The 11,822-nt window shown below is 33.9% G+C and overlaps 3 protein-coding genes across 6 annotated transcripts; 2 read left to right on the forward strand and 1 right to left on the reverse strand.

Annotated features, from left to right (window-relative positions):
* The first annotated feature begins 1,201 nt into the window (after window positions 1-1,201).
* LOC101207393 (putative pectinesterase/pectinesterase inhibitor 28) lies at window positions 1,202-3,566 on the forward strand. The gene is made up of 3 exons (XM_004135727.3): window positions 1,202-1,912; window positions 2,039-2,549; window positions 2,646-3,566. Exons 1-3 carry the CDS (start codon window positions 1,394-1,396, stop codon window positions 3,365-3,367), a joined length of 1,752 nt encoding a protein of 583 aa, XP_004135775.1. The 5' UTR covers window positions 1,202-1,393; the 3' UTR covers window positions 3,368-3,566.
* A 1,155-nt stretch (window positions 3,567-4,721) lies between these two features.
* On the forward strand, window positions 4,722-8,265 carry LOC101203942 (NKAP family protein). Of its 4 annotated transcripts, none has more exons than XM_031882462.1 (7): window positions 4,722-4,881; window positions 5,224-5,484; window positions 6,202-6,277; window positions 6,377-6,439; window positions 7,466-7,507; window positions 7,597-7,653; window positions 7,898-8,265. In XM_031882462.1, exons 2-7 carry the CDS (start codon window positions 5,270-5,272, stop codon window positions 7,988-7,990), a joined length of 546 nt encoding a protein of 181 aa, XP_031738322.1. In that variant the 5' UTR covers window positions 4,722-4,881; window positions 5,224-5,269; the 3' UTR covers window positions 7,991-8,265. The 4 variants fall into 4 exon arrangements, 2 of the variants coding, with proteins under 2 accessions (XP_031738322.1, XP_011659818.1); XM_011661516.2 differs by having other exon boundaries at window positions 4,723-4,881; window positions 6,208-6,277; XR_970169.2 differs by having other exon boundaries at window positions 4,826-4,881; window positions 6,208-6,277; window positions 7,372-7,507.
* A 1,747-nt stretch (window positions 8,266-10,012) lies between these two features.
* Window positions 10,013-11,542, reverse strand: LOC105436291 (putative invertase inhibitor). The gene has a single exon (XM_011661526.2). It carries the CDS (start codon window positions 10,736-10,738, stop codon window positions 10,172-10,174), a length of 567 nt encoding a protein of 188 aa, XP_011659828.1. The 5' UTR covers window positions 10,739-11,542; the 3' UTR covers window positions 10,013-10,171.
* Window positions 11,543-11,822: the final 280 nt, after the last annotated feature.

Genomic DNA, 11,822 nt, shown 5'->3' on the forward strand with positions numbered 1-11,822 from the left:
GAAAAGCGAAATGAGACATGATTTATTTCTTCTTTTACGTGTTCGAGATCATATATACAAATATCTTCTACTTTTTTTTTTTTTTGTAAATACTATCTTCTTTTTTATTTCTTTGTAACCATTATTCTTTTGTTATTCTTTAGTTATATATGTGAGTAGAATGAAATTTTTTCTTACATATTATTTTTTATTATATTTTTACTTTTTTTCCTACCCGATATGAGAAAGGAAAATGACCCAAAACATGTTTTTCATTTTAAATCTCTATTCATTGTGCTTTTCTAGATCAACCCTATAAAATTCTTCATTTTGGATTTGCAAATTTAAAATTTGTACTATTTTAAATAATAAAAATTTAAAATTTAAGCACGGACACAAAATTATAATTTAAATATATTATATGATCTTTATATTTCATAGTTAACTGTCATTCTTTTATGAATATTTCTTACAAACATTCAAATTCTTAAATGACAAAAAATAATAAGTTAACTACTTAATCTCCTAAATAATTAGCATTTTATATATATATGAATATTTTCCAGTCATTTCTTTAATAATGATTGCTATCATGTTTTTATATTTTATCCAACTCTATTTGTCTTCTTCTTTTTGTTTTATTAGAGATATAATATTAATTTCTAAAAAATAAATTGAATATTATCACATTTGGATACCTAAATAAGCTTGAAATAAAGAAACTAACCAAAAGAATAAAAGTGAGAAATATTTTTTAAAACTACCATCAACCTTAGTAGTAATAATAGAAAACATGCACATGCATGCACGTGAAAAAATACAAAACCATACATATGTGTGTGAGTATTCTCATTTTTGATTTTCTAGTGAGCTCTTTAATTAAGATGATAGAACTGATTATCACATTTAGTGATAGAAGAATATTTGCTGATTGCTATTTTTTATTACAAAAGGAGAAAAGATTTTAAAATATTTGAGATAGTTAAAGAGATGGGCAGCCCTTCACAAATTGGTTGATTACAAAGCTCTCATTTTTAGTAAATAAAAACGAATTCAACCTTTTTATGTATCTCATCTCCTATTTGACTGTCTCTCTATCCCATTGTAGCCACAAGTTTAGATGACAGTTACAACAAAAAAGCCTTTTTCCTTTTTTACTTCATTACCTTCTCCCTTTATAAATCCTTCATTTCCTAACAATCTCTTCAAACCCACACTCTAGAGGGGGATCCTAAGAGGAAGGTCCCCAAAAAAAAAACCTTCCCTTTTTGTTCATTCTTTTATTTAATTTTCATCCTCTCTTTGCTTAAAGGGGGATAGTTTATAAAAAGAAAAAAGAAAAAAAAAACCCTTTTTTGCTCATTCAAAGAGGAAAAAGAAGAGTTCTTCCTTTTTTTTTTTTGTTTAGGACAAAATGGGTTATAAGGATGATGATTCTCAAAACAAAAAAAGATACGCCATCATTGGTGTGTCGTCAATGTTACTAGTGGCTATGGTGGTGGCGGTGACGGTTGGTGTTAACCTAAACCAGGATGAGACAAGTGATCCAGCTACTGGAAATAAGTCTCATGAAATATCTTCTTCAATGAAAGCTATTAAAGCCATTTGTCAACCTACTGATTACAAACAAGAATGTGTTGCTAGTCTTAAGGCTACTGGCAACAATTCTTCAGATCCAAAGGAATTGGTTCAAGCTGGTTTTAAGGCTGCCATGAAGTTGATCCAAGCTGCTGCTAATAAATCTGTCGCCTTGAATCAGCTTGAGAAAGATCCTAGAGCCTCCAAAGCCCTTGCTGGTTGTAAAGAGCTCATGGATTTCGCCATTGATGAGCTTAAATACTCCATGAACAAACTCGGAGAGTTTGATATTAGTAAACTCGATGAGATGTTGATCGATATTAGGATTTGGCTCAGTGCTACAATTACTTATCAGGTAAATTTAATTTATTTGTTTTGTTTGAAATTAAGATTTGGCTTAGCACTTCTAGCTTGGTCAACTATTTAAGCTGATTAACCTTAAAGTTGATAATTTGTTCGATGGTGTCTGTATTTGGTTTAGGAAACTTGCTTGGATGGGTTCGCAAACACAACAGGAAATGCAGCAGAGAAGATGAAGAAGGCATTGAAGACTTCAATGAAGTTGAGTAGCAACGGGTTGGCGATGGTGTCGCAGATCTCGTCGATGTTGTCAGAGTTGCAGATTCCAGGGATTAGCCGAAGGCGACTTCTCGAGATTCCAGTTCTTGGGCATGATGATTATCCTGACTGGGCGAATCCCGGGATGAGACGACTCCTAGCTGCAGGGTCGAAAGTGAAGCCCAATGTTGTGGTGGCTAAGGATGGGAGTGGTCAATTCAAAACCATTCAAGAGGCTATTGACCAAGTTCCAAAGAGAAAGAACAATGCAACTTATGTGATTCATATCAAGGCCGGAGTGTATCAAGAATATGTACTAGTTAAGAAAACTCTCACTCACTTGATGCTCATTGGTGATGGCCCCAAAAAGACCATTATCACCGGTAACAAGAACTTTATCGATGGCACACCCACTTTCAAAACCGCAACCGTTGGTAAGTGTGCTTAAAAGTTAGTTCTTATGATTTGATTCAACGAGAAGTTAGATTTAGATTAATTGATTGACTGACTGACTTGTCTTTTGTACACAGCTGTGACAGCAGAGCACTTCATGGCAAGAGACATCGGGTTCGAGAACACGGCAGGACCACAAAAGCACCAAGCCGTCGCACTACGAGTCCAAGCAGACAAAGCCGTATTCTACAACTGCGAAATGCATGGTTACCAAGACACTCTCTACGTACACACCATGCGTCAATTCTACCGTGATTGCACGGTCTCAGGAACCATCGACTTCATCTTCGGCGACGCAGCCGCCATCTTCCAAAGCTGCACCTTCCTAGTTCGCAAGCCGCTACCAAACCAACAATGCATCGTAACAGCACACGGACGCAAAGAGCGCCGTCAACCATCGGCACTCATCATCCAAAACTGTTCGTTCAAGCCCCATGCCGACCTGGTCCCGGTACAAAAGCAATTCCGATCCTTCCTTGGAAGACCATGGAAGGAATATTCAAGAACAATCATAATGGAATCATACATTGGTGATTTGATTCAGCCAGAAGGATGGTTGCCATGGGCAGGTGATTGGGGATTAAGGACATGCTTTTACACAGAGTATAATAATTATGGACCAGGTTCTGATAAATCAAAGAGGGTGAAATGGAGAGGGATTAAGAACATTACACCACAACATGCTGTGGATTTTACTCCTGGCCGGTTCCTTAAGGGGGATAGATGGATTAAGCCCACCGGAGTTCCTTATGTTTCTGGACTGACCAGGACCGGCGGTGCTGGGGCAGCGGCTCATTGATAATTTTTTTGATTGAATTGTTATGTACAATGGGTGGCCGGCCGCAGCCTGAATGGCTTGGCTCAATCTTCTTTTTTTATTTTCATTTTATTCTAAAATTTTCTGTCTCTCTCTCTAATGTGGTTTAAGACTTTAAGTTGTGTGTTCATTGTGTGGGTCTAAATTCTATACATTGGAAGAAAATATTTTGATTTTTTCTTTTTTTTTTTCCCTTTTTTTCTTTTTTATCTTTCATTTTGTTTGCAATTCTTCCATTTTTTTTTAGTAATTTGGACCATTTTTTTAATATTTTTCTTCCTAATAATAAATCACTAATCAATTGATTCTCTCTTCATTTTTCTTTTGTTACTTATTTGCTTTTAAATAATTAGAGAAAGTCTTAAATTTCAGAAGAAGGAAAAAGAATTTACAATTTATATGGTTTTTGTACTTATATTTTAATATTTATCAATACATTTTAAGATTGAATGAAAAAAAGAATGAAAAACACATCTCCAAACATTAAAAAAAAAAAAAAAATTGCTTCTGAATTATATTGACTATTGAATTTTTCTTAATTCATTAATTTTTGTTGGCATTGAAGAAAATATTGATATCTTTATGTCAAATTCATTGGTAAATTGACTTTCACAAAACTTTATTCTTTGAACTTATTATCAAACCATTTATACTTGTAGAAACATAATATAATATAATCTAACAAGAGGGAGAAAAAACTTTGGTCTTGAATGAAGAACCACATGGTGAGAAGCATTTGCAAATTTAGACGTTCATTTTCACTTTTAAAGAAAGCTTTAAAAATACTTGATTTTTTTTTTTTTACTTTGTGATAGAAATCCCAAAACTACTAAATGAAAAAGTGAATAGTGAGAGCATATTTATACATTCAAAAGTGAAAATTTTGCAACGTTCTTACATCTTGGGTTGTTTGTCATTTTGGAAAACAAAAATTAGATTGTTTTTGCAAGCCACCAAGAAATAGAAAGAATGACATCCTAAACATTATATTTCAAATCAACATTAATATCAATATAAAATAGATATTACATGTTAGGTATTTTTAAAAATAATAAAATAAATTAAAATATTTACAATAACATATTATTGTTTATTATTAATAAAATCTAAAATATTAAAAAATTATGTAAATATTTTGTCCCATTGATTGGATATGATTAAGCTTTTCTTAAAAAATAAAAAAATAAACGAAATGAAATAATAAATTTACATATAGAGATCAAAAAAATAATTCAACAAATTTTAGTCAATACCAAAAGAAACTTAAATAAAGTTAGATTGATTTAATATAATGATGAAAATGTCGAGTAGATTTAAAATGAATATAATTTACTTTTAGTAGTTTGTATATAATGTTTATTTAAAAAATGAAAAAGAAAGGTAATCTTCTTTACATTATATATGAAAAAGAAAAATTGGTGATCATCATTCTTAATCTTAATAACCTTACACCCAGGGTTTCCTAAACCTGTAGAGAACCTTACCCGCCGGCGCCGGTATCTTCCTCTTCCTCAAACTCAAACTCAATCAGTTTCTACTCATTCATAAATCTTTTAAGCTTTTCCTCTTCTTCTTTTTTTTGGTGTAATTTCGCTGTCACCTGCTCGATTTAGGGTTTCGTTTTGGTTTTTTGCGGTTTCGTTTTGGATTTTACTATGTTTGGAGGTTGTGGATCCAACAATTTGAGTCATAGGGAAGGATACTTGGCAACGATATAAATTGCTAGTCAAGTTTATAACTAATATTGACACTGATTTGATTTGTTTTGTTTGTACTGAATTTGTGTTGAGCTGGATGGATTCCTTTGATTTCTGAGTAATTTTTGTTTTTATTTTCAGATGATTTATATAGCCTCGCTGTAATTTGTGATATATTTGCTGATCAATGGCGGCCACATCTTCGGCTGCGACATCCAATTCTTCTGATTCATCGTCTTCTTCTTCTCGCCGTCGTCGTCGCCGGAAAACTCGTCGTGATAAAGATCGGGACACGCTTAGGATTCGAAAGAAGTCTCGCTCTCATTCCAAACGCCATCGTAGGCACCGCCGCTCCTCCTCCGACTCTCTCTCTTCCACCGACTCCGAATCTGATTACTCCCGGTAACCTCAGTAATTTGAATACTTCTTCTCTTATTATGATGTTTTCATACCTTTGCTGATGTTCATTAGAGTTTGAAACAGATAGGGTGATTTAGTTATTCTGAGTTCCTATCGGAAAAAAGATTTAATTTTTCTGAGTTTGTCATTTTTTAATGCTTTCTGTGGAACTCTGTTGAGAGCCTTATTTGATTTGTTCTTTTTTGGCTTTTCCTCTCTTATTGGAAGTCTTGTGATTTAATACGCTTATGATTAAGTTGTTTGTGAGAGTTTCCTGGAATGAGAACTTCATCGCCTGTTTCAGAATTCGAAATTTATGGATTTTTTTTATACAAAAAAGCTAAGAATTTGGGGCTCATCGTGTATTTCCTACTCTGGTACAAAAGAGGCATAAATGTGTTTGCCTCTTTTAGTCAATAAAAAATGGAAAATGAAAATTAAGAATGGGTTCTAAACACTTGTTTTTCTCAATAGTAATAAATAAGAAACAAAACCATTAGAATGGAAACTTTACCCCATAAACGACCATAAATTTCAAAAACAGAAAACTAAAAATGTAATAGTCATCAAACAGGCCTAATTTATAACCTAATTTATACTGTTCAAGATTATGTCTCAGTGAGCGATGTTACTGGGTTTTCTAGTCAATTATTTTTTGCAAAGCACATTTTATGTACCCAAGATAGTTCTAACCAGTTCTTGTATGTATACATGTTGAAGCAATAGCTCTTCTGAAAGTGAGCCTGAAACATCAAGCCGCTCAAAGCGGCATAAGAAGAATGATAGAACAAAGAAGGTAGATGTTTTTATGTAAACATTTTTTCTATGTGGCTTTGTAGTTTCACTTGTGAATTTTCACCTTGCTATTGTTATTCTCTCTCTCTTTGCACCTTAGGATAAGGAGAGGGAGCGAAGTAGGAGTCATCACCATAAAAGGCGTAAACATAAAGCTAAAGAGGTAGACCACTTTCCTGTTTGTGGACTATTCCCCTCTCCTCCCACCTTTTTTCTCATAAATGTGTACTTTTGTTTCTTTTTGTTGCTTTTAATGCTGTGCTTTCGATGACCTTGGAAATGCCATTGAAATAACCTCTTTGTAGCGTGGTTTTTACCTGTATCTAAATCCTTTTGGCATATTACTTCAGAACTTGTTGTGATAAAGTCAATCTAGCTTACGCATGTATAAATTCACATAATATTATTCTTCTAATCATTGCATAAGGCATAAATAATCCAAGCATCATTGAGGCACAATCCTCATGTGTAATAGTCCTTAGCCACTTATAATCCAAAGAAGATATAAGCTTTCAGGCTAAAAGTTTTGAGTCAGTCAGGCAAACCATGCAATCATTAGACCAAAGCTGAAAGTATTGATCTATTTACCAAATTATCTTATTGTTTTTTGTCATGCAATATTTAGACTGCATGGTCTACAGTTTGTTCTGTTTCTGGAAGGGTTTCTAAATTGGATATGATCTGAGATATATGATAGAACCCGACTTCTCAGTTGGCAATGGAAAAGGATACAATATAGGAAATACTGTGGCTAATGAAAAATACAGAAGAAAAATAAAAGCTCCCTGTCGAAGACTCCCTCTCTCCCTCGGCTGCCTTCCTATCTCTCAAGGAATAACAGTAGGATTCTTATCACCAAAATTCTCCGCCCTCTCCCTTCCTTCTCGTCTCTATTTATATTTGCTCCCTCACTCCCCTGCCATGGTGATCGTGCGTCGGCACTCCATTTCCTTGTGGTCCCCACTTGCAGTTGGTTACATAACCAACTCCTCGTCCTTTTTCTCTTTCCTGTTTTTTCTCCTACTATACTGGCGTATGATGGGTGGTCTAACAATATACTATGACTATTTACTGATTGGTTCTTTGAAATTGGAGTTGGGGTCTGTGGCATGATGATCGGGCTGTTGATTGACTTGCCTTGAATGGTTTGTTATGCGGATTTGTCCTGGCATTCGGAGTCGATGTATAGAAACAACCAGAGGAGAGTAGTAGCCCTGTGCAGCTGTCCAAGGTTCCCTTCACACCATTGTTTATTTTCAAATATCGTTCTTTCTCAACATCTCTTATCTAAATTTTGCAGTTGCTTCATCTGTTTAACAGTTTTTAGCACGGGAGAAGGATGATGGTACACGGCGAAGTGCCGTCTCTGGCAAAAAGGTGATAGATCCATCTCTTAGTTGTTTTTGCCCATGGTTTTCCAGTTCTTTTGGCATGGCTTAGAACAGTTTTTCCTTGACCAAAAGCCCTTGTCACTCGTACCCTTGCCAGGTCTAGGGTATTTAAGAATTACTTTGAAAAAGGTTTAGCAAAGTTTAATAGTTCTCGGTGAGAAGAGAACTACTTGTATAGTACTTTTGATTATGTAGTTCACTTTTTCATTTTAGTTATTATTATTTTGCAGATTTTGTTGAAACTTGACAAATCAAAGGAAGACAAAGCTGAGGAAACCAAAAGAAATGAATTGCTGAAATTCTTGAACTCTAGCTTTGACTAATGCGCCTGTGTCTGTGTTGGAAATGAAGGTAAGAGGCACTGTTAGCTGCTGCATGAAAAAAAATAGAGTTCTACCAAAAGTTGTGTGGTGATTATGTTGTAGAGACATTTTAAGCCTTTGAACTCTCTTCCCTTGATGTTTTGATGCCCATATGGATCAAGTTCTTGTTTTAATTCCTTATGGACAGGAGAAATTGAAATGAAAAATTATTTACTTTGTCTTATTTTATATTTTGATGAAATGGAATGGGAAAAACGATTGATTATTAGTATTTATGGTACAGTGATTGTTTATTTTTCTTATTTGCATAAATTGTTGTCTTTTTAGGTTTTGTTTTTTAAATAAGCGAACTATGAGAATTGAGAAATCGCTAAATGGTTATTTTTTTAGGAGTTTAATGACTTCCAAAGCATTATATTCTCCTTCTTCTTTGACCACTCATGCTCAAATACACATAAACCCTCCAAGAATTTGCAGCCCCTTAGCATCCCTTTACTTATACCACTTGTTGATGACCATGTTGCATCCACGTTTAGCTTTGATCTTTCGAGCGCAAGTGAAGACCACTTTGATGGAGAAGGTATCGAACAAGGAGAGCTCAAAAGATTGAACCTTATCAGATTGTTCTACCAAATCCATAACACATTGAGGTTATCCCTATTAGAAATATGCAACGTTAGACATTTCATTTCTGAAGTATATCTCGTTTGGCAATGATCATGGTCAAGCCTACTTGCTCCTACTAGACACAAACAATCCAACATAAGATGGGAGGAAATAGTCTTAGGTTTCCCTTGAAGACTTGCACTACGAAAATATGTGAGAAATTGACTCTATATGAGTTCTGCAGGAAAAGAAAAAAGGAGTTAACATATATTCCCTTATAATGTGAGTTATTAAAAGTAGGCAAGAGATGAATGATTCATTCTTCCATATGAAATCCTAATTTTTGGCATAACCTTCCAACTTCATAGAGCTCCCTAAGACTTTGAAGGATGCCACTGTACATGACGAAGAAGAAAAGAAACGAAGTACGATAATTACACACGATACTGAAAAAAGAACACTGACATTCACGTAACATCAGTGATAAATTTATAATTTGAGAAAGAGAGATCCTATAAAACAAAAAAAAATCTATTAAATTTTTCATAGCATATTTAAGTCTCTTTTATTGTATTTTGTAAATAGTGTTATTTTGTTTACAACCAGCTTATTCTAAAAACATTATAAAAAATCTGTCAAGTAGGTAGATATATATAAATATATAAATACGTACAAATACACACGTATATGTATATGTATGTTTTACTTAAAACAACCAAAAATGGAACCGGGGTATTATGGTCATTTCAAATATTTGCTCTCTTGCGCCTTCTATATAAAGAAGGGTTTTGGCTTCTAGGGTTTTACGGTAAGTGTTCTTCATAGATTCATTGTGAAATTTTCGATTTTGCGCCGTCGCATTTCAATAAGTTTGAATTTTTTCTTCAAATTTTGGGGTTCGATCTCTCATATTTCGCATAAAGTTCTTCATGGAAATTTGTTTCCTCGGAAAGTCGTTTCCATGATTTTATTTGTGCGTACAGCAAAATCATCCTTTCTGCTTGAGCCTTCTCTTTCTCTTTTCCACGGAGATGTGCTCCAATGTAACTGGATTATATCAATTTCAATCCACCCCATATTATTTTTTCATCTTTTTTAATTCCTTATTCCATTGTTTTGCTGATTGGTTTATACTTGCACTATTTCCATTTGGAAATTTGTTTCTTGTAATGGTTAATTTCCCACGATTCCCTGCTTCTAATTTGTTTCGATGTTTCCTTTTTGTGAATTGAATTTTACAAGAGAAAACCATTGTTTTTCAAGGGACCTGAATTCCTTTGCTGATGTGAATTTCTTAGTTCATTTCATTCATGGGATGACTGTTCATAGAAACCATCCAATTAATGGGATTTACTATGTATATGGTTACGTTCTGATGCTCTCCTGTTTTACATATTGTATTCAACATATGTTGTGTTCTTGAATTGTTATGAATCTCAAGATCCGGTGGTAATAATTTGATTTTCACTATGTGAAATGATTTTTACATAACCATATATTGTATGAAACTTCAATAATAAATAAGGTTTTTACTTTAATGCCAAATGAAACGATCAGACACCTTGGCTGTTTCCATTAGTTAGTATTCCCTTGGCTTAAGAGTTGATTAATGGACAAGATAATGCTGCAAATCTGGTCAAAAACTGAGGTCATTTGGGCAATTGGAGATTGATAGCCTTGTTTTTCTTTGAACCCCGAATCACATGTAGCTACATCACTCATGGCAGCTGAAATCCATGTCTTAACATCATTATAGGCTTTGAATTCCAGTGCTGTTACTGAATCTTCAATTTGATCAATAGCGTCCTGAAAGCTCTCCAAACAATCTGTCAAACACGAATCCAAGAAACTGTCTACTGATGTGCCATTTTGTAATTGGTTTATGTTTTCATATATGCTGCTAACATTATCTGCTGCAACGTTCATTACAATTTGTGCTAGGCCATATAAATCTGCTCCTTTGCTGTTGGGAGATGATTGTAAGATTGTTTTACACATTTCACTGTAAGATGTGCTACTGCAGGTTTTGGAGATAAGATCATTGCCTCCAGAGGTGGTTGGCGTTTGTGGAGTTTGAGCAAGTATTTGGAACTGGCAAAGTGAAACAACTAAAAAGGCTACGGCAATGGCAATAGACTTCATTGTATAACCTCTTTGCTTCAAAATGGTAGTCGGAATTCTCTTGTTGTTGAAGATGAATTGAGAAAGGTGGAGAATGATGGGGTGTTTTTAAATGTGTTGTGGATTTGTTTGGTTGTAGAGAGAGGAGCGGATGGCCTGAGGAGGCCAATGGTTGACCGCTGTTTTTGGGGGTAATTTCTTGGTGAAGTTGAAGCCTTTAGGAATTGTTGTTGGCCTTGTTTTTCTGTTCCATTTTTAGGCCCTTTTCTTAACAAATTTTCTAAATAAGTCTTATTCATATTAAACTTTTCTTGGTTTTCATGTGTCTATTTATTTTTTTAGCAAAAGGCAAACATTAAGTGGAAAATTGTGAAGTTCCAATCACCTCAAAACTCAAAATGGAAGTCAAGTTGGGGTTGAACCTAAAACCTCTCAAAGCTCTTTTGAAGAATTTGTATCGTATCGTAGTTTAAGAACATAAAAGAAGTGTAATGTTACGAAACCTTACAAAATCCGTCTCTTTTAAGTATTAGGATGACAAGCAAGCAACATTCACATGGACGTAGATATCATTTTGAGAAACAACAAACTCCTTCATAGGCAATTGTTTTCCACCTATCAAATAAAATCGAAAATCCACATGGAACCAAACTCAACCACTTGAATGTTAATCTGATCATTCCAAGTTGTCCAAGCAGCCTTTCAAGTCAATATCCAACTAAATTCCAGCAAAGCCCCATTTTCATTATGTTGACAAATGTAGTTTTAGGATATTGGTTTTGCATGTTTAGAATGTGTCTATAAATCAACATTTTCATTATATTACAAATTTGAATATAACATATAATTAGCTCTTTATAGTGTAAAATCAAAATCCATCCATCCTTCTTAACCAATTTCAAAAGTTGACATACCTAATAATTAGAGTTTCTAAACTTTTTTATTTAAGAGAATACATTTTTTTTAAACTTTAAAAGTTCAATAGAATAGTAGTTTTGAACCATTAAGGTATTTTTGAAATGTTTAATTTAAAAGTTCATGTGCATTTTCAAACCAATAGTTTTGTCATTTAATAAAAATATAAAATATTATTTTTACTCTTTAA

Source organism: Cucumis sativus, chromosome 1 (assembly GCF_000004075.3).
Source record: "Cucumis sativus cultivar 9930 chromosome 1, Cucumber_9930_V3, whole genome shotgun sequence".
Lineage (NCBI taxonomy): Eukaryota > Viridiplantae > Streptophyta > Magnoliopsida > Cucurbitales > Cucurbitaceae > Cucumis > Cucumis sativus.

What these genes read in the sequence shown, in the direction of transcription:
- LOC105436291 (XM_011661526.2), bottom strand. Translation starts at nt 10,738, where the DNA reads ATGAAGTCTATTGCCATTGCCGTAGCCTTTTTAGTTGTTTCACTTTGC.
- LOC101203942 (XM_031882462.1), top strand. Translation starts at nt 5,270, where the DNA reads ATGGCGGCCACATCTTCGGCTGCGACATCCAATTCTTCTGATTCATCG. An exon ending in TCCGAATCTGATTACTCCCG is followed by an intron (nt 5,485 to 6,201) that starts GTAACCTCAGTA and finishes TACATGTTGAAG; the next exon opens with CAATAGCTCTTCTGAAAGTG. An exon ending in GTAAACATAAAGCTAAAGAG is followed by an intron (nt 6,440 to 7,465) that starts GTAGACCACTTT and finishes GTCGATGTATAG; the next exon opens with AAACAACCAGAGGAGAGTAG.
- LOC101207393 (XM_004135727.3), top strand. Translation starts at nt 1,394, where the DNA reads ATGGGTTATAAGGATGATGATTCTCAAAACAAAAAAAGATACGCCATC. An exon ending in GTGCTACAATTACTTATCAG is followed by an intron (nt 1,913 to 2,038) that starts GTAAATTTAATT and finishes TATTTGGTTTAG; the next exon opens with GAAACTTGCTTGGATGGGTT. An exon ending in TTTCAAAACCGCAACCGTTG is followed by an intron (nt 2,550 to 2,645) that starts GTAAGTGTGCTT and finishes TTTTGTACACAG; the next exon opens with CTGTGACAGCAGAGCACTTC.